We start from the raw sequence: 27,017 nt of genomic DNA, 5'->3' as shown, positions 1-27,017 counted from the left end.
CAAAATATGCAGAAAATGCTTCAGAAGGTGGGGGGATGTAGTGAACAGTCACTGGGGGACCCTCCTGCGGGACACCCTGGAGGTGTGTGTCCGGAGGGGAGATGAGAAGGAAAAGCAGAGAGCGAAACTAATGGTATTGACAGTGCAGCGGGTAGTGAGGCAGAGGGTTGGAGAAAGATGAAGAAAATCTTCAGGGGGAGTCAGGGCCAGGATGGAAAGGAGAGGAAGAGAGATGAAGGAATGGCAGGCAAAGAAGGCTGCCTGTGTTGTGGCCCGAGTCCTAGCAGAGACAGGCTTTGATAAGATGTTTTAAGTGTGGCCAGGCTGGCCACTTCGAATAGGAATATCTGGAGTGGAAGAAGGAGGAAAGAAGGAAAATGGGATGAAATATGCTATATTGATATGTTGTTTCAGTATCTTGGAGGGAAAAGGTATGGAATTAAGTTGGACCCTGACTGAGCCTTTGGTGCTGGTATTAGAAAAGTACAGTCTGGAGAAAGATGAAGGAAGTGTTAAAAGGGTTGCTGAAGGTGTTAAAGGTGTGGCATGTAATATTTAACAGAGCTGTCTGAAGTTGAATGAGCAGGGAAAGGTGATGTAGGCATTATCTAAGTAACAGTCTAGAAGTTTTGGTATATTTGCATATTTGCTGTGGTGTTTGGTCAGTTTCCCAAGCATCGGGGAGGGGGACGGTGGGGGGGAACAGCCTGCTCCACCAGGGGCCTCTCCAGCGGCCGCAGGGGCGCTTCGGCTCCAGCGCCTGGAGCGCCTCCTCCCCCTCCTTCTGCACTGACTTTGGTGTCTGCGGGGGGGGGGGGGGGGGGGGTTTCTCGCTCTCCCAACTGCTGTTGAGCAGCAGGTTTTTGTTTGTTTCTTTGTTTGTTTGTTTTCGTGGATGTGCTCTCACAGAGGCACGGACTGTGTTGCTCATGGCTTGGCTCTGGGCAGCAGTGGGCCCCTTTGGGGCCAGATGAAATTGTCCCTTATCTGCCACGGGGAGGCTTCTGGGTTTTTCTCACGGGGGCTGCCACTGCAGTTTCCCACCCCCCTACTCACAGCCCCCGAACCTTGCCAACAAACCCAATACACTGGGGAACAGCTGGGTCATTACTGACCTGTAAAGTATCAGGGATTAAATTAACTAATGAAACCCTAAAAAGTGATGGGGGTAGAAGGGGCTGGGATAACAGTGCCACTTTGGGGGGGATACCAAGCTGAGACTAGGGGATAAAATGATCACTGGGTAATTATTGTATGTACCCAAGGCAAGGACTAATTTGTTGGGAAGGGATTTGATGATGAAATTGGGCATTCAACTAGTAAACTGTTAGACTGGAATAACAGTGTTATTAATGGAGTGCTCTCTGGCCCTGAGAGCAAACATACATGTATATTCACCTCTGACTGGAAAGACCCTGAAATGGGGGTGGAAGCAACAATATAGGTGGACAATTTTACCTCAGGGGTTTACAGGGACACCTATCTATTTGGGTAAGTTTTAAAAAATATTTTGGAGCAATTCCAACCTCCCAAGGAGGTATTAATGTTACAAATATGTGGATCATTTTCTATTGTCAGGACAGGAGAAAAGAGTTGTGAAGAAAGCTACTAACAAGCTATTCAACTTTCTGGGAAAGCAGGGCTTGGGAGTATTGAAAACAAATAAATAAAAAATTACAATATCGAGAAAGAGAAGTCAGGTATTTAAGGCATCTAATGTCTGAGGGAAAATGAAGAACAAATCCAGAGAGAGTTCAGGGAATTATTGAAAATTAAGAAAGAACTAAAAAGTTTTAAAAGAAAGATTTTTTTAAGGAATCAGGAGCCATGAAGTCTGAAGGAAAACGGATACTCCCTGATGGGAGAGAAATGCTGAATAAAGTGATAATGAGGCAAATATTAACTGTTTTACATCAAAAGAGTCATTGGGAGGTGCAAGCAATGTGTGATATTGTGCTAAGAAAGTATGTCTGTGTAGGAATATACACTTTAGGGAAGCACATATGTAGAGGATGTACCCTATGTCAAAAGGTAAATAAAAAGGTCTTCTGTAACCCATCTAGAGGGGGACATAAGCCAGGGGTTTGACCTTTCCAAAGTATACAGGTAAACTTTACTGAGTTACTTGTTTGTCCTAATTGACCATGTGACTAGATGGGTGTAAGCTTTACTGCAAGGGTTAAAGCAGGCCTTAGAGATTGAGTGGGATTTTCACAGCCCCTGGCACCCTTCCTCTGCTGGGAAGGTAGAGCGAATGAATCAGACATTAAAGAAGCAATTAACTAAACTAGTGTTAGAAACCCAACTTCCTTGGGTAAAATGCTTACTCCTACAGGTTTAAACAGCACCAAGAAAGGATATAGGAATTTCACCATATGAGATGCTGTTCAGATTGCCCTATCTGGGCAGAAGGGATGACATACCACAATTCAAAACAAGAGAGTTTTCTTAAGAACTGTATTCTGGGGTTGTCCTCTTCTTTGTCATCTCTCAGGACCTGTGGGTTGTTGGCTCAAACCCCACCTTTGGAATTCCCCATTCACCACCATCACCCAGGAAACTGGGTCCTGATTCGGACCTGGAAAGAGTCAACTCCGGCCTGAATGGGAAGGACAATTACTGACCACTGAAACAGCCGTAAGAACTGTGGAAAAAGGTTAGACTCACTATACTCGAGTGAAGGCATCCGTTGACCCTAGTACCTGGGAAGCTGTTCCTACAAAAGACTTGTTGGAAGTTGAAATTGAAGAGAGAAATCTCATAGTGGACTCTGAGCAGGATAAGAGCTTACAATTGTAAACTAACCTTTTATTTTCACGGGTAACTAACGAGTGTGACTTGTGATTGAGAGAAAGGACAGACCTATAGCGAATTGCAGTGCTCCCAAGGGGGGGTTGTTATAGTAGTAGTGTACATCTTATTTTTTTGTATCGATAATTATTTGGAAACCTAAGGTTTAAAAATAATGACAGGGAAAAATCGATTACTAATTTTGTTTTTAGTGATTCTAGGCCTCGGAGAAGGCCTCGGTCAATTGGTAACTTGGAAAAGGCATGACCAGATAACAGCAAAAACGGGATACCCCATCAAAATATGGGTGACTGTGACAGAGGGTTATGTACCACAAGCCACCACGTTTGATGCTTGTGAGGTGTTAGCTTGTGGAGATTTAAATGCCCAATGACAACTGAGCAAAGAGAACAAATAACTGGGAGAGACCCAACAGCCAGATTGAGAATAGCTGTATGGAAACAATCCTCTATTGCCATCAGAGAAAGGGAGAAACTCAAGGAGAAAACAGGAGAGAAATCAGGAGGCCCTCTGAAATGTGGCAGTTCAAACATTTGAGATTCAAACAGGGTATGGGGATGTGAATGCCTGGATAGAATGGGTCAAATATACTGTCCAGAGTCTCAACCGTAGCTACTGCTATGCTTGTGCCTCGGGATGACCGATTGCCCAGATAGTGCCCTTCCCATGGGGGTGAACCGAAGACTCCCAAGGGATGCGATGTATGATTGCATTGTACCAAGAAAAGACTGCCTGGGGAAATGAGGCCTGTAAGTCTCTCTTTGCCGTTCCTTGCATGATAGCAATATCGCGGTTCCCCCTGTATTCTCTACAGCTATAGGTAACCATACAGCTTGCCTCTCACGGCAGGGTGTGAGTGCTACCTGGCATCTGGGAGAATTTGCCTTGTGCTACCAAGGACTTGATGGGAAACTGCTCAAGACTAGAGATCCCCAGGGCAGATCTCTGGTGGTACGGTGGAGGGAAGATCTTACGGTCCTCCCTACCATCTAATTGGGAAGGCACTTGTGCACTTGTTCAATTAGCTATACCCTTCACCCTGGCATTTGAAAGAGAAACATCACAAATACCCAGAAGAAGTAAAAGAGGCTTAGGAATATCATTTGATGATAGAGTATACATAGATTCTATTGGGGTACTTAGAGGAGTTCCGGATGAACATAAAGCCAGAAATTAAATTGCTGCAGGGTTTGAGTCACTGTTCTGGTGGGTAACAATCAATAAAAATGTGGATTGGATTAATTATTTCTATTATAATCAGCAGAGATTCATCAATTATACCAAGGATGCGATGAGAGGAATCGCTGAACAACTAGATATCATCAGCAAAATGTCTTGGGAAAACAGGATAGCATTAGATATGATGTTCATGGAGAAGGGTGGTGTATGCGTGATGCTGGGCAACCATTGTTGTACTTTTATCCCTAACAATACTGCCCCGGATGGCACAGTAACTAGAGCATTGCAAGGGTTTACCACCCTTGCCAATGAATTGGCAGAAAATTCGGGAGCAGACACTTCCATCACAGGATGGTTGAAATCTTGGTTTGGTAAATGGAAAGGGATGGTAATGTCCATATTTACATCCTTGATTGTAGTAGCAGGAGTTTTGACGGCTATTGGCTGTTGCATTATCCCCTGTGTAAGGGGACTTGTCCAGCGGTTAATTGAAACCGCATTATTGAAACAAATGACCATAGATCCACCACCCTACTCAGATAAAATGATTATATTAGAGGAAATGGAGAGCAAAGAAAGTGAAGAAGAGGAAGATATTTACCAAATTACACTTAAAATAAACAAATAAATAAATAAATAAAAATAAAAAGAGTTTTTGCAAAAATCAACAGTTTATAAAAAAAAAGAAAAGGGGGGAATTGTGGGAATAGAAATGTTGTTTTTGCAGAGTTACATTGTTTAGAAGGAGGGAATGTGGTACTGAGATATACTTACAGTGATAAGAAAGTTTAGCAGGTGACCTTGTAAAATGCAGACAATCAGACTCCTTAGGACAATTAGGTGAAAATCACAGTGTCAAGTCAAGTCAGATAAGTGAAGAAACATTACCACTTCAAGCAGTAAAAATGTCAAGAGAAATTTGAAATTTAACAGGCTGGCGACTGAAGGCCATGCATTGTTTGTGAAGCATCAGATAGATTGTGAATCTGGATTACCCACTCAGTGGGGAAACAGGGGAGGGTCCTGCCATCAAAAGGTATATAAACTGTGTTTTGGAACTAGTAGATGCACTCTCTCCTGCTTGTGGGGCACCCGCCATTGCAATCGCGAATAAATTACTACTTCACTGAGATCCTCGCCTGAGCCTAAGTTATTGGCTACGGAGTGTTTCTCACATATATATTTAGGATGTTTGATGTTCATGTGTGCGTGTTGGTGGAGCATAGACTCCTTGCACACCCAGCGCTGTTTACTTGCCTTTTATACCTTTTATACCTTTTATAAATATTACTAAATTCAGATTGAGATGAGACTTCATTTATAACACAGTTGAGTGTGGTTACCATTCATCATGGAACTAAAGCCTAGAGAGAAGAGCAGGAACAGGGATTGGGGAAGACGGTACTTCAGGAGATCAGGACTCTGAAAAATTACTTTTGTTAATACAGACTGCATGCTCCAAAATCCCTGGCCAGGTCTGTTTAGTGCAAACTAGAAGTGTAGTAAAGGTGCAGTAACCAAACCATGTATTAATAACCAGGGTAACACGTAATTTGAAGTGCTTTTCCAACCAGTATAAGCCAGAACAGTTTCATTACCTTCATGTTTAATTAGATGTCAAAATGATAGAGAGTAAGATAAACCTTTTTTCACAGTTAAATGGAGGTTAAAATTATCAACCATCCCTGGCTCAATCATGTTGCCTAACCAGGGCTGATGGACATCAGCATCATCAGGCACAAATAAGGAGTTATGAATTCTGCATAATGGAGCACTGGACTAATATTAGGCGGGACTTGCTGGTGAACATTTACTGCACTTTGCCAAATTACAGCACAAAATGCTGAAATTCCTCTGTGAAGCAGAATTCAGATGACTACACCATATAGGTCAATGACTTGCAGATACTTCTAAAAAAGACAGTTTAAACCTAACAAAAAGATCAGGACACTTTCAGGTCAGCTAGTTTAACTAACACAGCTGAATGAGCACTCTTGAGACAGTGGAAATTTTCTGACTCCTGTCACAGACCCATTTCTTCTTCAGTTCAGGAAACTTCCAGGCATTTAATCCAAACAGTGTGATGATGGGCCTTCCTAGCATGAGAGTTTTCTGACACTGTGGAAAAGGAGAAAGCATTTCCATGCCTAGCTGTAAAGATTCCTCTTCACTGCTAGAAGGCACGCTGCTTACTGTTCTCAGGCCAGCATAAAGTGTCACAACACCTTTAAACTGTTCTATTACTCCTTTACAAATCGCAGCAAATGGTTTGAAAAGTGCTGTTTCTATCTCCCTGCCAAAAGCCATTCTGCATCGCTGATCACATTCACCACCCTTCTTTGTGCCTTCTCAGTTCTACCATTCTTTTCCAGATAGCTGCTCAGGACTGCCCACACCATCCAAAATGCTGGGACACTATAAACTTAAAGCAACACAGCAGTCTTATTTCTCAATCCTTTCACACTAATACTAAAATGTTCAACTTGTATTTTAATCACCACCAAATACTGAGTTTATCTTCATAAAAATATATCTCTCAGGATGTTTAAGGTCTCTTTTCTCAAGAGACCCTACTGCTGCATTTTTATTTTTGCATATGTTACACATATTAACATTGGCATGTTTGCATTTATATGCAAATATATATGTGTGCATTTCTATGCATATATATGTGCATGTGTGTATAAAAAACTAATCTTATCAATATTTATTCTCATGTGCTGCCTTGTCACTAAGGATATGGAGCCTCTTTGCAACTTACTCAAACTTAATTGTTTTGTTACTTATTCTTCTGCCAGGATAGTAGTAATAGTTTTTTTATGGGAAATCCACTAATAAACTCACACTAATGAAAGCAATCATTTTGTTCTATTTTTTTTTCTATGTCCTTTTTTTTTAAATCTGTGATAAATCCATTAAATATATTCTCTTGGTGCTCAACAGGTTTGTATCCTTGAGCTTTCAGTGAGGGAAGTCGAGAGACTTTTAAATCTCATGTGCAGTACAGCAGCTTGATCGCCTTAATTCACGTGGTTCTTGGCTCCGTTATAGCTGTCCACCACATTTGTAAAGAGTGCCTTAGCTCTCCAATATCACATTGATTCCTCTCCAGCATTCCCGGTGTGAGAATTATTTTGTTTATTGTCTTTGACACTCATTCAGTCGCAGAAACCAAACCTTCTAGTCTGCAGTTCCCCTGTTACTGCATCCCCTTTACAGAAACCAGAAACCGTAGTAAATTCATCCATTCTCCTGGTACCAGGAACAATTTAGGAGGCTGTTTTCATATCACAATTCAAAGACATCATTTTTGAGTTCCTTTGGAACCTGTGAGTAATTGCTTTCTGGTTTTAGAGACTCATCTCTGTTCCTTTTATTCACTTAGTCTAGAATTTATTCTTGACACTTCCAATTAAGGCAGGCCCTCACAGTGTGAGAAACTGATGAGGAAACTCTCCTAAACTCTTCCAAAAAGAGCCAATGCAAAAGATTTATTTTGTATTCATTAACAGACTTCATCTTCCTGGATTGCTCATTTTCCATCATCCTCTTTAGACAAAGGACTCCAACAAAGACTCTCCATTAAGCTTCCTCCTTCTGATATCTTTGCACAAATTTTTACTTGCTTTTTTAAATTATTTGCCCCTACTCTTATGATGTGCTTTAGATCTCCTAATTCACTGGCAAGTTATGTCACTTACGTAACAGAAAACTAATGATCAAAATGTGATTACTAGTCATTCTGCAATGAAGCTTCCCGTTCTTTTAAAGTCTTAAGAATAGGCTACTTCCTCTTCTTCCCTGCACATTCCCTTCATCAAAGAAACCATTAACACTAATAATATCATCACTGCCATCTGAATTGATATTAATGGAATAGTTTACACCTCCAAAATATAATTTCAGCTTTTGTTTTTTGCAAATTCAGGCAAACATGACTGAATTGGTTAGGTTCTAATCATGATTTCCAAAGCTTTTTCCATTATGCAGTCAGATTTTTTTTTTCCCCATGATAGTATGAACTACTAAACTAGCATCCAAATGTTTTGCTCAGATTTTCAAAATCAGAAGGAGACATACCTGCAGGAAATTTTTATACAAAAATACTCACGTCCTAATAAAATGCCCAAAGTACTTCAGAAAGAAGGAATCTACTATCGCTAATTTACAGAACGACATCTACTCAGGAGCTGTCAAATGACTGGAATAAAATACAACCATGTATTCATGAAACATCCCAAAGTCTTCCAGAACTGATGAATAATAGCAATATTGAACATTGCACTGCTATTTTTTCATTACAAAGTAATTCACTTTAGAAGTCATTAGACAATTTCAGATTATTTAAAATGAGATGCTGAGCTGCTGCTACTGTTTTGTAAGCCTTTGACTCCTGACTTCAGCCTGTAGTTATGCAATTCTGCAAAAACAGATCCCTCTGGTTTCCAAGAATAGTTTTACTGAGTATACAATTAACTAAGCAAGAACCCAGTGGTTCTGCAAATGATGTAATGCTCTTTATTATTTCACCTCTAAACCTGATCATTTCACCAATAAACCTTATTAGCTGAGGTCCTGTACAACACCAAGAAAACAGACTGCAAGCAACAGTTTGCTTGTGTTCTTGATTGTGTACCGTAATGTTCTGCTACATTACCCACTGTAGAAAATTAAATTATGTGCTTACTAAATGAATTTTCTCACCTGCCAACACTGGAAAGCTGTTATATGAAAGAAGTTTATTTACATCAAAGGTTATAATTAAGCACAGTTTGACAAAAGATACTGCAATTACTGTTTTATTGACTTTAATTAGCAAAATAAAACAGCAAGTGTATATATTATTACTAAGTATCCTATGACTTAATTCAGTAATATTTGCTCTGCTTTTTGAGCTTGCAAGCATGCAACATAATTATTTTTAATTTATTTGTTAAAGTTTTGGGCTTAAATGCAGTTACAATATCAATTTCCATTAATCCAGTCTGGTACATTTTGGACTGATTTCCTATAATGCTACAGGAAACTTCACCACCTGGAGGGATTGAGAAATTGTTGCTAGAACAGATTTACAAGCAGAGCAGTTACAGAGCTCCAGCAGCCTTGTACAGTATGTGCCCAGTGTACACAACAGCTCGTCAAACAGGGAAGTTGGAGGTCTTTGCAAGCAATGTGAGTTCTACATAAAAGCTCTCAGACCATCCTCCATAGCAGGATATCCCCTTGTGACATACCTGACATAAAATTCTTATATGATGACAAAGTGAATCAAATTAGAAATACAGAAGTTTGAATTGTAAAGGTCTGTGTAAGCTCACAAAAAGAAGGCAGAAAAACTGAGAAGTCATATGTGGCACACCAGGACAGAACTGCTTCGTTTCAGAAGTATGGAAAATTACACGAATACCAGTAAAAGGGTTGGACAAGGCTGCAGTTTTTAAATTATTATTAATTTATTTTTACAAAACCAGTTGACAACTCATTTCTAAACAGACTCACATTTAGAGAATTAGCATATTGGAGATGCTAGGACATTGCACTCATTCAGTGAACATGAAAACTGGTTCTCAGACACATTTTTGAATTTTTCATTTTTCAAGGAGTTTTTGAGTGTGTAATAAACAGCTCCACCTACTGTCCCAGAAACAAGAAAAACATTTCCCAAATCTTTGTTTCCCAGGCTGCAGGAACTATAAGAGACCTCTCACAATCCACCTTTTAACCTGTCCCTTTGTAACGAAGAGCTACATCTGAAAAACCTTAATATCAGAGCAAAAATGAGAAAAGGCAGTCATGAAATTTCTCACTTTGAAGTTCTTCAGATCTCCTCTGCGCAGATGAAGGTCCAGCCAGAAAAAGCATAAGGAACCCACTGAGAAGCAGACCCTCCCATTCCACTCCTGACACAGCTCTCAAAAGAAAAAGGAGAGCCATTCCTCAGCAGGTCCCCCTTTCTTGACGTCTTGCAAGAATAGCAGTGTCTTCCTGCCACCATCTTTCTCCCATTAAGAAAAAAAATATATATATAACTGAAAAACACTGAAAAGCATTACCTAGGCCAAATCAAAGCTTAACACAATCTGTTGCAGATTTTTTTTCCTGAATTTTGAACATGTAAGCTTCTTGAGTGCAATAGCGAGTATCTAGAAAAAGGAAAAGACAGGCAGCTTGAGCTCATATCTTCTGAATGACATAAGAAACAACACTGTACCAAACCCTATCACAACAAAGCGAAAAATTCATCAGTTCCTACACTCTCAGTGTAGCTCAGCTTTTTTGGTGCACTGGTCAGACTTTTACTCACACCAAACCATAGTTTACAAGGAGAGTTTCACTCAGTCAGTTATAAATAGGGAGGTTGGACAACATGATTTCCAGAAGTCCCTTCCAACCTCAACCATTCTGTAAGTCTTAGAAATGGTAAAGAAGGAAAGATTATGCACTTTTCTTTCAAGAATCAGAAAAACATTCAAATCCTACAGTATGTGGTACACATTAAAACATAACAAATAATCTTTGAGACTGTGCCCCCAGACTATGGTTTGTAACTCGTAAGAGTCCTCAAAGGTTCATAGAATCATAGAATCATAGAGTATCCCGAGTTGGAAGGGATATTGTAATCATAAGGATCAAGTCCAACTCCTGGCACCACACAGGTTTACCCAAACATTTAGACCATGTGACTAAGTGCATAGTCCAATTGCTTTTTAAATTCAGACAGGCTTGGTGCAGTGACTACATCCCTCGGGGGCCTGTTCCAGTGTGCAACCACCCTCTCGGTGAAGAACCTCTTCCTGATGTCCAGCCTAAATTTCCCCTGCCTCAGCTTAACATCGCTCCCACGGGTCCTATCACTGGTGTTTACAGAGAATAGGTCACCTGCCTCTCCACTCCCCCTCATGAGGAAGCTGTAGACTATGATGAGGTCCCTCCTCAGCCTCCTCTTCTCCAGGCTGAACAGGCCCAGTGACCTCAGCTGCTCCTCATATGTCTACAGGTTCTCCATGTAAGCAAAAGTAACAGTTTGTTTAACAGTGTTTAAATAAATAAGTTAAATTAAATAACCAGTAACTTAATATATAGAAAATTAACCCAGATGCTACTTATATCCTCTATAGGACAGACAGAAGTCGTATGATCCAAATTCTGCAAGTACAGACCACCTGTAACTTCTACTCTAAGAAGCAGACTTTTAGCATCTTAGAAAAGAAACAGAGCTAACAAGTTCAAGAAAAAAAAAGAAGAGCACAGCTTGTCTGGCTGATTACTTGGTAATCATCTTGAGACTGCTCTGTGGCAGTGTACTGGCAGCATTTACCTCCATCACCCTAGGGTGGGATGATGACCCTGGATTTGTAAGTAACACCATCTCTTTGCAATTACTGCATACTAAAGATAGAAAAATGCAGAAAATAAAAATGTTTGGACAGTTTGTTGGTTTTGTTTTGTTGATTTTTTTAACCATATAAAACTAGGATGATTCAAATAAATTACATTGAAGTTAACTTTGCTGAGAGAAACTTTAGATCATTTGACAGCCAACTGTCAGGAACTGATCATAAAACACCTATTTTAGTAGGAAGAGTTGTGCTAGGAATTTGAGAACAACCCAACTTCATTTGATTTCTCTGGGCTACACCAAAGTGATGATGTTAAAGAAGAGAGGTGTGCAGAGCAGAAGTCACCGTAGCAGCATATGGCTTCTCTTTCAAACAGTCCTGCTGTCTTCCCCTGAACGTTCAAGTTAGAACATTAGTCACACTGCTTTACCATGATTTCCAGTGCTTTTGTAAATGTCACCTGACAAATTTGAATGCAAGGCTTATGGCTAACAATGCAAACCTGCAATGAATCTGCTAAGATCCTCATCCTAGTGATACTTCTGGCTCACTCTGACTAGACTCTGCTTTTAACTCCAAAATTTAGGATCTGTTACTGTATCAAGTAGATGGCACTACAAGCTTTGGCTGAGTAACTGTGGAGCACGCACTCAGTAGAAGTATATTCTAATATACACAGGAGGATGTGTAAACTAACAGTATAACCTAACCCTTCTAGAGAAAAGCAGCACCTTCTTAACTTCTGCAAGGGCTACTAGCCAGACAGATATGTGAGGCTACTGGCAGCATACAGCTGCCCAGAGGGGCTTTCAAAAACAGAAATTTGCAAGATACAGATTATCATTTTTCATAAATATAGTATATAACAGTATAAAATAAGTATAAAAACTTCTTCTATAAGGAGGAATTTATATTAAATACCTGGTATCAAAGGATTTTTTTTCTTTAATTACTAGGATAGCCCAGAGCAATGTGTCCATTTCAAAGATATTACAACTTTTACCATTCCTCAGCAGCAAAAATCATGGCTGGATGAAGCCTAGTTTCACCTCAGACTTCCACAAGGACTGTCCCACTTTATGTTATACCTTGCCATGTCAGCACATCCCTTACCTGCCATTATTTACCCCCTGTGAAGAGAGCTGGGACACAAAAGCATTGAATGTGCTGGTAGCTGGAGGCTGCACAACTTGTTTTGCATTCAACAAAATACCTACCAAGAGGACTTCAAGCCCCCCATGAAGCTAGACCAGTAAGTGCTTTGGTGCACCAAGAGTAAATTTCATGTAGTTTCTGCTACCTTGCAAACAGGTGTACCTGAATTAGCTCTAAATTCAGGAACCACCTAAGATGATATAACTGCAATGAAGGTGTGGCGTTTCTGCTTTATCTTGTTTTGTTTTCCACATCCAACGAGACAGAAAAGCTACGGTTATTTATTCACATATGCCTCTTGATATTTATGTCATTGACCACTGCAAGACTAAAGTTCAACAAATTCAGATAAAAGAGAGGCAATTTAATAACAGCTCTTGGAAAAGCAGAGCAGGATTTGTACATTTGCACTGATATGGTTTGATACTTACACAGGAAATCTCCAAGTCACTGCACATGTGATTAAGTTTCCTTAATATGTGCTGTGAATCTAAACTATGGCCTCTACTACTGTAGATTAAGTAAATGAACTGTCCTCCTTTAGAAAAGGAGGATCAGAAAACACTCAAGACCTGGCAGCACACTGTACCAATGTCCAGCAAGTAAGTTTAGTCAATCTCCCTTACAGCCTTTTGAACTGTGTGATAAATGAAATCCAAGTTTTAGCATCACTGTAATGAAAGTTATTAATTCAAACAAAATAGTAGTCATGCTTTGCTTGTCTCTTGATTTGAATACATTTGTTTTCTTATGGATGAGCCAGGTAAATCCTTTATTTCTTAACAGGTGTAAACCACAAAATCCTGTAATATCCTAGAAAACACCAGGTGTCTAAAAGTCAGTGAAACTGTCTGACTCACACAGTATCCTTAAAATCACATTATTTCCTCTATTTTCTGTAATACCCTCTTTTACTCAGTACAATAAAGCAGTTCAGTAAAGGTGCCTTCACAATGAATTCAAGTTAGTGTTCTATGAGAGATTTTAATATAATTTTATGACAAAGAACAAGCTATCTGTCTGAAACAGATTTAGTGTTTACACCTATGAAGGGCTTTTATTCTCATATATTGTAATATGATTAACTGAATATTTCTAACATTCTCAAAAATGGAAAAATATAAGAAAAATGTGGGGGAAAGGACACACACGTGTATAAAACAATTCACTTTGTTATTGGCATCTTTATTATGAAGACACAGTGAAAGTTATTGTGCTGAAAAAAGTAACAGTAGCTGTAGCAGTGCCAAGCCTCCAGGGCTCCATGTCCTAATACCTAAAAATCCTGAGTTTATTAATTTCCAGGGAGAGAAAAAAGTTCACAGCTAAGAATCAAAGTCACGTCTTTGTCTTCAACATTTTTTAAACAATGCATTTGTGTCAATTTAACAGTCTACATTCAACATAAAATATAGAATTAAAGGAAAAAAAAAAAAAAAGAAAAAAGAAAAACACCTGAGCATGGGAAGACCACTCTGGCTGCATCTAGATATGCATCCTAAGAAGGGCCAGAGTACAGGTTAATCAAATGTTCAGGTTAGGTCCGCTGGAGCATCAGGGTGAATTTCAAGGTTTCCCCAACAAGAGAATCATTCCTGATTCAGAAAAACACAACTCCTCTCTTTTTTTCCCAAATCCTCAGAAATATTATGAGGATATTTTAGAAAGCAGTAAGAAAATTAAATTCACTGCTTTGATACACACACAAGATGGAAATTTGAGCCAGTAGTGTGTTTGAGTTAAAAATTCAGCTGAGTGACTCATTGAAAGAGTTAGTTTTCCCTGCACTTCTTCCATATTATTTATAATCTTCTGCAGTGTTATGAGTTTAAATAAAAGCACACCCTCAGAGCAACTCCAATTATACAGAAAAATTGAGTAGGATAAACTTTCCACACAGTCCACTTATAACTCAAGTATGTTCGCATGAAGAGAACGATGACCAATCATTACTAACTCACTTTGGTTCCTGCTAGTAGAAAAACATCCAGTGAAACCAAGATCTACTTTAGACTAATAGGAATTACTGTTAACAAGCAACACTCTGGACTCTTTGCCCTCTTAACTTGAAATCCCATCTGCCTTGGTTGAAATGAAATGAAACACTCATATTTTGCTCACTACATTTGCAGATCTCAAGCAGGTTTATACAGGTGATGGCCCTCAGGCTCTTCTCTAGCCCCAGAGAGCAGAATCCCCATGAAGACTCAGCCTTCGCACATCCTTCAGAGTGAACCTGCAATGTAACACAAATGAATACAGTGCAACTTTTACCAAGGGGGGGAAATGAACAGATGATGCGCGATGAGCAGCTTTTAAAGAGAAGGGAAAAGTCAAACTGCTTCCATCTTCTTCATGATTCTATGGTTATGCTCGAACCTTTTCAACCCTGTATTCCTTTGGGTTGGCAGGCATGTTCTAGCATGGCAGGACTGACTGCTTATTTAGGTGGAGCAACTAGGGCTAGCAGAATTAGAAAAAAATGCTCTCTCATAATATGCAAGTTGTCAAAGGCCTTGTATCTTATGTTGCTGTTCTTCTATCTCCCTCCCAACAGCAGAGAACAGTGTTTAACAGACATCAGGATTACAAATTGATAGACATTATTGTAACCACCCATCAACAAATACTAAAGCCAACTCATAGAGAACAGTGTCTGAGAAGAAAAACTAATGCCATTTCCAACCAGTATCTTGATCCTTTTTTCCCTTTCACTTCAAACATGAAAGATACAGGTGATTCAAATGGACAAAGCACAAGTCTCTGGACAGACTGAAGTGTCCATTAACTCCTGCAGTTAAATGTTGTCAGTGAAGTTGTGACTTGGTGCTTACACATGCCTTTTCTTTGCTCTCAGTCATGCAATTGCTCTGATCAAATATTTGTAAATATATAGGATTTGGCACAGGGCCTCAGTTACAATCCTTAAATGCAGAGAACACACACACACACACACACACACAAAGACCAAGAGGAATTGTAACATATAACATCTTGCATGAAACTGCAAGCAGATTCAGAATATGATTTTATACAGTATCAACTCTGCATGAAAACAGAAAATGGAAAATATGAGATGATAAGAATTTTTCCAAATAGTCTAATATACACATACATATATGAACTAATATAAAATAGATGATATTTTAAACATCAGAACAATTCTAACTTTCAAAATGTTGCTTATCTGGGGGGAAAAAAAGAGCTTTCAGTAATGTGAGTCAGTGAAGATACTCAGTGGGTATATGTAAACACAGTTGAAAGCACCTATAAAGAGTCAGTTGACAACAACTTTTGTGAGCTCTTTGCTTTGACTAGACAGACCAACTGCCTGGGAAAGGCCAGTCCACAGATTATTAACATAAATGGCCAATAGTCACTGATACTATGAAGTTCTGTCATGAAACAAACATGATTTACATCCTATCATTTTGTTTCAGAATACAGGCAAACACTGCTTGTACTTCCCAGATTAAACAAACATTATGAAAATATCAGGACATACTTCTGTTTCTAACACAGGTTAGGTGAGAAAACATTGTTACTCATGTCATGCTGGATACCCCAAAGTATCACCTGGCTAATTTACAATATCAAGACATTTTATTACTGAAGCCTTAGCTGCAATTTCCTGCAACCTTGGCTGCTGCAGCTGCACAAAGAATGAAAAGATAATTTGAAACAAAACAGACTAAATTAAATGTTTCCTAATTTGTTCATAGTTCTTCATATTTCATTAAACTAAACTCCAAACCTTTGTGGCTGACAGAAAAAAAAAAAAAAAAAAACAAAAAAAAAAAAACAAAAAACAGAGAATAAGTAGTTGTTGTGAAAATGGGGTATTGTTTTTTCTTTGATAATATGGCCAAACAGTAGCTGAGCACCTTGTATTCACCCACTTTTATTTATTTATATATTATTTTTAACTAGAAGAAACATTTTATTCAAGATTCAAAGCACAGAATTTAAAACAACTTTTTAATACTAATTTTCTCAGTAATCTTCAGTGCCCTACTTCTTGTCTTTTGTTCCAGTAAGAGACCAGGTGACTAAAACGTGTTTCAGGCAACTAAAGCAGAAAACTGGACACCTGAGATATTTCTCTTAGTGCTCCATGTGACAGAAAATTCTAATTTTTAGGATGTGTTTCATGGAGGTGACCAGACAACCTAGGTAATACATGATGACCCAAGGTAAACTGGGCAGGGAAGGGTCCACATGAGATCACTTAGACCATACTTCACACCCAAGGCAAAATGACATACATCTATATATCTTCTGGCAAATACTTCCTTATTCTTAAAACATTTTCTTAAATGGAGATCCTTCAGTCTTTGTGAGTAAACATTGCAGGGCCTCACTTACCTCAGGGTTTAAGGGCTCTACAACATTTACACTTGCTCCATTTTAAAGCCATTAATTCATATCCAGTAGTTTAGCCCCTGTCTTTTTACACAAACCTTTTTATTTTTTTAAGTGTATATGGTACAATTTAGTCTATCCAAACTCTGAAGTATAATATCTACAAACTGTTCCAGACTCAATCCAGAATTTAGTGCATGCAATATTTATTTCACCTAATTCAGGTTTCTCTGTCAATGCAGGTCAATAAGCTGATTAGGATAACAGCTAGAGGAGCTGTATGTTTATTGAATGACAGCTTCCTCACCTTTCAAAGTACATCAGAGATCTTCAAATGGGGAGCACATACGAGGACATGGGAAGACCACACACACCTTTGTTTTCTATTTTAACAGACTTTGACCTTCATTCATTAGTCCACCTGTTTCTCATGTGACTGTTATGGATCATTCATCCTTTTCTGAGAAGTTCAAGCCTTTCACACTTATTCTAAGTACCAACTAAAACAAGTTTTTACCTACTGAAAATAAATAAATAAAATAAATAAATAAATAGACACATGCAAGGAGCAGCTTATATGTCTTACAAGATAGTTTCCCAGGCCAGCTTAACACACTATAAGTGCTTTCCATATTTCTGTTAGAATTATAATTAGATCCAAAATGCATGCACCCTTTACAACATGCCACCCTGGCTTTCTCCCACTTATTGAAGTCTGCAGTGGAAAGGTAAACACACAGTAATATGAGTCCACTTATTTTCCATACAAAGGCTAGTAGTACATGATAAATATTTTAATGTGGTTGGTATTAGGACAATTTAGTAGTTGGTATTAGGACAATTTAACCTTTTTGACTCAAGCATATATTCAGGGAACTAGTCAGTAAGGTCCCCTGGGAAACTGCTCTTGAAGGCCTCGATGTCCACCAGTGCTGGTCACTCTTTAAGCGATGCCTCCTAGAAGCACAAGATAAGGCAATTCCAAAATATCGCAAGTCAGGCAGGCGGGGCAGGAGGCCGGCGTGGCTAACCAGGAATGTTCTAATGGAGATTAGGCGGAAACAGAGAGTGTTTCGCTACTGGAAGGAGGGCCAGGCGTCATGGAAAGAATACAGGGATGCTGTTCGTGTTTGTAGGGAGAAAGTTCGAGTGGCCAAAGCACAGCTAGAGTTGAAGCTGGCTGTGTCTGTGAGAGAAAATAAAAAGGTTTTTTTTAGATATGTAAATGGAAAAAGGAGAACTAAAGAATACATAGGGCCGCTCCTTGATAGGGAAGGTCTCCTCACAGACGATGACGTAGGCAAAGCAGAGACGCTTAACGCCTTCTTTGCCTCTGTCTTCAATGCCGATGATGGGCTTCGGGACCCAGGGTGCCCTGAGCTGGAGGACCGGGACGGTGGGGATGACAAACTCCCAACTGACCCTGAACGTGTGCGGGATTTGCTACTCCACCTGGATCCCTACAAGTCCATGGGTCCGGATGGGATTCATCCCAGGGTGCTGAAAGAGCTGGCGGATGTCATCGCGGAACCTCTATCAATTATTTTTCAACGATCCTGGGAATTTGGAGAGGTCCCGGTAGACTGGAAGCTGGCAAATGTTGTGCCGATTTTCAAGAAGGGTCAGAAAGAAGACCCTAGCAATTACAGGCCTGTCAGTCTCATGTCAGTGCCTGGTAAAATCATGGAGAAGTTGGTTCTCGGACTTATTGAGGCGCATGTGGGGGACAAAGCAGTCATTGGTCCCAGCCAGCATGGGTTTGTGAAGGGTAGGTCCTGCCTAACTAACCTGATTTCCTTTTATGATAAGATCACTCGTATGGTGGACCAAGGGAAACCAGCTGATGTGATTTTTTTGGACTTCAGCAAGGCTTTTGACACGGTTTCCCATAGGATCCTACTGGACAAAATGTCCACCATACAGCTAAATAAAAACATCATACGATGGGTGAGCAATTGGCTAACAGGCAGGGCCCAAAGGGTTATGGTAAATGGAGCTGCGTCAGGCTGACGGGCGGTCACCAGTGGGGTCCCTCAAGGCTCCATTTTAGGGCCGGTACTTTTCAATATTTTTATAAACGATCTGGATGTAGGAATAGAGGGTATTTTGAGCAAGTTTGCTGATGACACCAAACTTGGAGGAGTTGTGGACTCAAATGAGGGCGTAAAGGCCTTGCAGAGGGATCTGGACAGGTTGGAGAGCTGGGCGATCACCAACCGCATGAAGTTCAATAAGAGCAAGTGCCGGGTCCTGCACCTGGGACGGGGAAACCCTGGCTGCATGTACAGACTGGGCGATGAGACGCTGGAGAGCAGCCTAGAAGAGAGGGATCTGGGGGCTGTGGTAGACAGCAAGTTGAATATGAGCCAGCAGTGTGCCCTGGCAGCCAGGAGGGCCAATCGTATCCTGGGGTGCATCAAGAACGGCATCGCTAGTAGGTCAAGGGAGGTGATTGTCCCGCTCTACTCTGCGCTGGTGCGGCCTCACCTCGAGTACTGTGTGCAGTTCTGGGCACCACAGTATAAAAAGGACATGAAACTGTTGGAAAGTGTCCAGAGGAGGGCTACGAAGATGGTGAAAGGCCTTGAGGGGAAGACGTACGAGGAACGGCTGAGGTCACTGGGCCTGTTCAGCCTGGAGAAGAGGAGGCTGAGGGGAGACCTCATCACAGTCTACAACTTCCTCGTAAGGGGGTGTCGAGAGGCAGGAGACCTTTTCTCCATTAACACTAGTGACAGGACCCGCGGGAACGGGGTTAAGCTGAGGCAGGGGAAATTTAGGCTGGACGTCAGGAGGGGGTTCTTCACAGAGAGGGTGGTTGCACACTGGAACAGGCTCCCCAGGGAAGTGGTCACTGCACCGAGCCTGTCTGAATTTAAGAAGAGATTGGACTGTGAACTTAGGCACATGGTCTGAACTTTTGGGTAGACCTGTGCGGTGTCAAGAGTTGGACTTGATGATCCTTAAGGGTCCCTTCCAACTCAGGATATTCTATGATTCTATGATTCTATGATATATTATACACATACAAACCCCAGATTAACAAGGCTAATCTTTTTTTAAGAAAGAAATGAGATGGTCTACTACAAATTCATGTAATACTTCTACACTATTAAGAAATACTTAAATTATTTGAAATCCAATAAATCTTTCTAAAACTAGACTTCATTACTTCTACTATTCTACTACACAACCATGAAATTAGCCTTTGTCCTGTTTTTATGTACTCTGAGGGTATTGCTTTCCATTTTGTATTATGCACCCCCCTGACTCACTTATTTGATCAGCCTCTGAGCACAGAATGAAAACATTTCCTGAGTAGATCACACAAATTGGATTATTCTGAAACAATTTCATCCAAACTGAAAGAAAAAAAAACACAGCTGTGTAAGAGGATAGGTTGCAGAAACTCAGTGTAAAAGAGCAGGTACATGTGAAAGCTTTCATCTAAGTAGAAAATAGTTTAGGGTTAACAAAATGGGTAAAAACAACCACAAGTTATTGAAATCTGATGCAGAAGAGAATGTCAGGAAAATGGATATAACCAAAATCGTTACAATTTAAGTTAGTGATGTAAAATCCATCTTAGAGCAATGGAGTCCTCACAACTATCAACAGTCTTAAATAATCACAAATAGTAGCTAAAGATCTCTCTAAAACTGCTAATTCCTATTCATTCAAAGTAATCAGAGTTTTCAGGAAAAGCTGTAATATCCTAACTAATTAAAATAAAATATGAAGATGTGTCCACATTAGGTTACTACATTCAAGAGAAGTCTCAAAATCCCTTTAGTGGAGGGACCATTTTTTCTGCCCTGAATATGGCTTCAGATGAAACTGGAGCATGATGTTTTGTATTGCACCACACGCAATTAGGCTTTAACACTTGGATGTATGAAGTAAACTTATCTTTTATTCTTTGTAATTCATGTTTTCCTGTATTCTCTCTTGGTCTTCTGAGCTTGAATAAAACTTGCCTTAATGGTCTTAATGCTACCTACATGTAAATTGTTGTCGTACACAATATAAGTCAAAAATATATTTTGTTTTTAATTGAGCTAAAGCATCTGGCTATAAATTCTCAAAAATGAAGTGTTCTTCCTTCATTTCTTAGGTATGTAATTACTCATGACAGCTTCAGTTAAGTGAATTTCAACAGATAAGGTCAAATCATAAAGGCCTAATTAATTTAAAAAATACTCAGCAGGATAAACTAAGATCTCCTTGGGGATTTAAAGAACCTGAAAGTAATAATTAAGAATGAAAATAAGACATGTTAACCTAAATTGATTGAATTTTTGCATACATTTGCATTCTAGTTGGAACCCACTCAAAATATTTCATCAAGTTCTAGTTCAAAAGTAAGCCAAGAATGTTGAAAATCTGCAAAGAAATTATTATTTTTCCCATTCTGTTTATCTTCATTTTTAATTCAAGCAAAATTCTCAATATTTTATCTGTATATACAAGTGAGAGTAGGATTGCTAGCTATTTTTAACAAATGTTCATCATTTTCTAGTTTTACAATACAGTGGAATTCATTTCTATAACAGAAGAAAATGTCTATATGAAATTCAGACCTTTTGGAAGTAAAGAACAAAGAAACAAAAAATAATATATGAAAGGGATATACTTGAAAGCCACAGATTTATTTAAATACTATATTGAAAAGAATCTGACTGGTTGATTTCAAGATACTGATTTCTTCTACCTTCATCCAAAAATAAAGCATGTAAGTAGCATACATTCGCATAGTGCATTCATAAGCACACAACAGTACACATAAAATTCTAACAAACCTGAATACTTAGAAAAGTTTGAGGGTCAAACAAATCTGAACAGAAAACTAAATTGATAAGCTCCTTTATGCAAGTTACAAAAATACTCAAAGTTTTATTTGACTTCAGAATTTTATGGTTCATTATTTTCAACATTTTGGCCCAGCTACATGAAGAGAGTCTTATGATATTGACTGCCAGTGAATAAAGTGGGATAAAAAAAAAATCAAGATTCATTCAGCCATCACCTGTTCCACAGTGAAAAATGAACAGGACTACACAATATATATAGTTCTACCTTGTATGTAAAGGACATGTGATACAATGTCATATTGCTCTGTCAAAAGAAGCAGATAAAACAGTAATATAATTAACTGCATTTTTTTCTGCTGTATGGATTTCTAGTCCCCCAAAATATGGAAAATTAATTATGATATAATAGAATACCACATCTTAGAAGCGGCGTAAAAATATTACTGCTTAAATAACAGCAGAGTTTGGAACTTTAAGACTTTAGGTTTGGTTTGTTTTGCTTTTGGAGAATCCAGTATTATTTCCCATATCCATTATTTCCCTAGGCACTCAGGACTCATGGAGCTCCAGGTTGAAGCTCTAGACCAGTTTTGTCATAAAGAAATGAACAAATCTCTCAAATTTGTTTAGATGAAGCGTTTCTGGTGAGCTTCTGACTTCTTGCTTTTCAAATTGCTTGGGCAAAACAAGTCTTGTTTTGCTACCAACAAGCACTTCATGGATAGACTTCCTACCTGCCCTAACTGGATTCAGTTAGGACACAGTTAATTTTCCTCCTAGTAGCTGGTAGGGTGCTATGTTTTGGATTAGGATGAGAAGAGTGCTGATAACATGCTGATGTTTTAATTGTTGCAGAACAGTGTTTACACCAAGCCAATGACTTTTCAGCTCCTCACTCCATCCTGCCCGCGGGCAGGCTGGGGGTGCAGCAGGAGCTGGGAGGGGACAGACCCAGGATAGCTGACCCAAACTGGCCAAAGGGGCCACCTGACGTCATGCTGAACAATATATAGGAGTCGCTAGCCGGGGTGGGGGGGGCAGCTGCTCAGGGTTAGGCTGGGCATTTTTCAGAGGGTGGTGAGCAATTGCATTGTGCATCACTTGTTTCATACACATTATTAGTAGTAGTACTATTATCATAATTATCGTTGTTATTATTATTATTTTTTCCTGTCTTAATAAACTGTCTTTATCTCAACTCACATGCTTCACTTTCCCATTTCTCTCCCCCATCCCAGAGAGGGAGGGTGGAGGTATGGTGTTTAGCTGCCAGCCGGGTTAAACCACAACACTACCATCACCAAAATAAGAGAATGTACTTTCAAGAAATAGGATATTTTACTTTTAACAAATAAAAAATAAGCCTTAGGGCTTGCATAAATAATCTCCCAGATACAGTTTTACAGTGTTCCTTTATCAAATATCTCACAAGCATACACAGATTTTTTTCTGAAAATCTGTACTTGCATTAAAAGTGTCTTCTTTAAATAAAAATACACTCTAACCCTGGTTGTCTGACTATTTGGGGCTGACAAACAGCAGAGGCTGTAATTTCCATGCAAATTAGCAGAGAATCAATAGCATCTGGTCAAAGACTATAACTCTCAGAAATGAACCCTTAGCTATTGTTTACTTAAAGCACCATTAAAGTAGTTCCATTTAGTTCATTTTATGAGTTCACTTATTATTTTAAATGAACAGCTCACGATTTGCATTTGGGATCGTTTTAAAAGGCTGAAAGTGATAGGCAGACACGGGAATAAACATTGAATAAGTAGATTGCAGAGAGAGGGCAGCACAACAACCAACCACCAAAGCAGATGAGGGAAATTAAGGAGGCTCTTGATTCATGGAGACTGTCACCTGTCAATAACCTTTCCCTATTTTAAATGGGAATGTTTTCACATTAACTTCTTTCCTATCAGCTGAGCTAGCAGCAGCATATATACACGCCAATGAGGTCTCCTAACCAACAAACTACCAGGGTCTCCAAAAGGCTAGCCCAGCTCCAAAAATGAATTCCACCTGGGAAACTGATAACAGTCTGGATAATCCTGAAAGTGGTATTATCTGACTTGGCTTTAGCATCCAGCTTTGTTAGATGGTTATTATATTTTGCACAGCATTTGATTGCTGCACAGTTTCTGGACATGCAGTTAAACGTTGCAGCGCACAGCAGCACAGTGTAGCATGTTTAATGCTACACTGGCTTCTTATAAATTGCAGAGGTCACAATGACCCTTCTAAGAAACAGTTGGAATAAGGCTTCTTAACCCTTCAAGCACCACCTTCAACCTCCATTGCCTCACTGGAAGTACAGGGTTATTAAAAATAACAAGAGTTATTTTTCAAGCAAGATCCCCAGGCTTGGATTTTGGCCAAGCTATAGTGAAGGATGCAAGAGCAAAGGGTGAACAAATCGACTGTTCACCTCCTTGCAGCTGCAGGCAACATGTACAGAAACTCCAGACTTTTATAAATTATGCAAACTTGGAATGAGGCTGCTAGCAATCTACTAGCTACCAAAAGGCGATTCATTCTTCTAATGCATTGATCAGCCCAGAGGATGCTCCTAGATTTAAGGATATGGAAGTCACTTGCTCTGAAACAGAGAGGAATACCCAGCTAGGCAACACCATTCAATGTACTGAAGGTCTTGAATCTAGCTCCAAAGTCAAAAGAGCTGCAATCACTTGGTAGAAAATGCAATGTATAATGAGCATGGTGAGTTACAGGGGATTCTGCTCCTTTAAGGAAAGGAGCAGTTACTAAAACACAGACAGTATTAATTCTATAGCAAGAAGCATTCCATCTCTCAAGCTTGAAATCAGTACTAAGAGAATCCTGTTTCAATTACTACATGAGATTGTGATGTATGGAGTAATAATTAGTATCAAGAAGATGATTGATATTAATAAAGAAGGGGGAGATGTGGGAATGTGGCCATGGGGGTCGGCAAACCCCGTGGTTGATGAGAACATCAGACTCTTAATGATGAGGCCATGAGGAATGTAAAAGAGTTTAGAGGGAATGAAGAACAGTGATTCAGGAGACGCCATGCAGTCTTGGGTTTCTTGTTCTCCAGCCATTAAGGCTTGGAAGTTTCTGGGTGTTAGCTGTTGCTGTTACATGCAAAGTTGTTTGACCAATGAAAAGTTGTTTTTAAAAAGGACTGCTGTGGGGAGAAGGGTATAAGAGCAGAGCCTGTCCTCAAGATGAAAAAGGCAACACAATATCATGAAGTTATATCATCAATAAAGAAGTAGAAAGAAGGAATGAATAGGGACAGGCTAGAAGAACAGAGACCAGGACGGGAACAGGCACTTTGATCGCCTCATGAAGATAGGTTCGGCCAGAATCAGCAAACTGCTCAGAGAAGCTCATACAGAATGTCACTGGAAATAGGCACACCGGAGCTGGGAAGAAGGTCAAGCTGAGAGAAGTGGACCCGCGCACACAACTGCCCCTCACTGATCAGCAGTTGCGCATTATGGGGAATCATACATCCTTAGGAACAAAGACTGTCCCGGTAACCTTACAGCTTATTCTCCTTATTAACAATCGGACAGTTTATGAGCCTGAAATATGGGACCTAACTGAGGTCAAGGTGTGGGACTCTGCAACTAAAAACGACAAGGTTGCAGTGGGATTGCTCGGCACCTGGCAAGCAATCTCTGAGGCCTTAAAGAGCCATGTGGGACCACAGTCAGAAATGTCTGGTTTGCCAGATAGTGAGGGAGCTGCGAGCTTGTTTACTGATCTGACTGCTACGCCATTGGCCCCTCTGCTGCATTGGCGGCCTTTGCTGTTCTGTCCCCTGCTGACCTGGACATGCCTTTTGACCCAGGCCCTATTGGCCTTGAAAGGGAGATGGATATGTTTGTCTTCGGTCTGGGAAGATTAGCATATATAAGGCCCAAGTTGCTTAACAACTTAGAGCAAGACAATTGTTCCCACAACTAGCCCTGGAATTCTCCGGTGTTTGTGATCAGGAAAATGAATGGAAAATGGAGACTGTTATAACTCATGGAACACATGGGAGCACTTCAAACAGGCCAACTATGCTCCCAGTCATGGACATTGATAGTAATAGACTTAAAGGATTGTTTGTTGCCTTTTCTGATTGTACATATGTATAGGCATACTTGGGTTTAGTATGTAAAAGCAATGTTCTATATATTTAGAATGTTCGATGTTTGTGTGTGTGTGTTGGTAGAGCATAGACTCCCCGCACACCCAGTGCTGTTTACTTGTCTTTTATAAATATTACTAAATTCAGATTGAGTTGAGACTTCGTTTATAACAAGATGATGAGCAGCCTCCACGCCCCCCGACATGCCTTTAGAGACCCTCTGAATGAAATTCAGGGAGTAACTACAGCAAAATTGGAGATACAAAAAAAAAAAAAGAAACAAGTCTTAAAAGTTTTTGGTATCTGATGAACCAGAGGAGTCCAACAAGTGCTCTGAGATTTTACAGGCTTTGCCTGAATGCTTAAGTGCACAAATGCATTGGCTTCAGGTCAGTTTTGTACTGCTGAAAGGATAACTTCTCTGCTGTATATATCAAAATATATCATGCATATTTCATTAGCCTCCTAAAAGCAGATTCAGCTGCCTAGGAGAAGATTACAAAAATAACAAGTAAGGACCCAAGACTTCCATATATTTCTTGACATTACTAACTGCTGCTTTAAAATCTGGACAATCTATAATAACTTACATACTAGCTGGCTCTGAGTTGACTCCATGATTAAGTCATTGTAATTTATGTCTCTTGACTAAATATAAAGTGAATGGGAAATATCTGCTTATCGCTGCAAGGGATGCTTTCATTTTAAACTACACTCAAGTCAGATATTTCTTTCAAGAAACTTCAATCCATAATAGTTTAGGCATCTTTATTAAAAAATAAAAATAAAAATAAAATTAAAAAAAGTGTATATGTTTATTAATTTTAAGACTGTACTGTCACCTGTAGGAAAAACAAACAAACAAAAAAACAAAACAAACAAACAAACAAAAAACAAAAGACAAACACAAATAGGCTATTTATTTTTGTCATTCATTCCCTGGCCTACTGATGAACTTCTATAATACTTTCTCTGTGTGCTGAGAAGTATTTAAAAAGTGTAAGAACTTTCATTATTGTGAAACAAACATTGAACAGGTTCATTGAACAGGTCTGTTGCTTTTGAAAGCACTGCTCTTCAGAATTAACATTATACATCCAAACATTTCTATGTTTTTTGTTTTGTTTTGTTTTGTTTTTTTTCTTCAGCACATACATCCTGAAAGTATATCATTTTTAAGGTGAAAGAAATGGAATTGTGGAAAAAAAATATAGCTGCTCCCTCATC

At 39.4% G+C, this 27,017-nt stretch overlaps 1 protein-coding gene across 5 annotated transcripts in view; it reads right to left on the bottom strand.

Annotated features, from left to right (window-relative positions):
• Positions 1-27,017, bottom strand: part of MYRIP (myosin VIIA and Rab interacting protein) — a 221,623-nt gene that overhangs the window by 132,073 nt on the left and 62,533 nt on the right. Inside the window, exon 2 of one of the 5 annotated variants that reach the window (XM_082754952.1) lies at positions 14,607-14,721. The exons of the other annotated variants lie outside the window; for them this stretch is intronic. Within the exon in view, the coding sequence (XP_082611078.1) occupies positions 14,607-14,611 (5 nt within the window). The 5' untranslated portion in view covers positions 14,612-14,721. The remainder of the gene's footprint in view (positions 1-14,606; positions 14,722-27,017) is intronic. 5 annotated transcript variants of the gene reach the window in all.

Source organism: Aythya marila, assembly GCF_965140915.1.
Source record: "Aythya marila genome assembly, chromosome: 2".
NCBI classification, from domain to species: domain Eukaryota; kingdom Metazoa; phylum Chordata; class Aves; order Anseriformes; family Anatidae; genus Aythya; species Aythya marila.
Note: the sequence above shows the minus strand (reverse complement) of the source record. Positions and strands in the feature narration are given on the sequence as shown.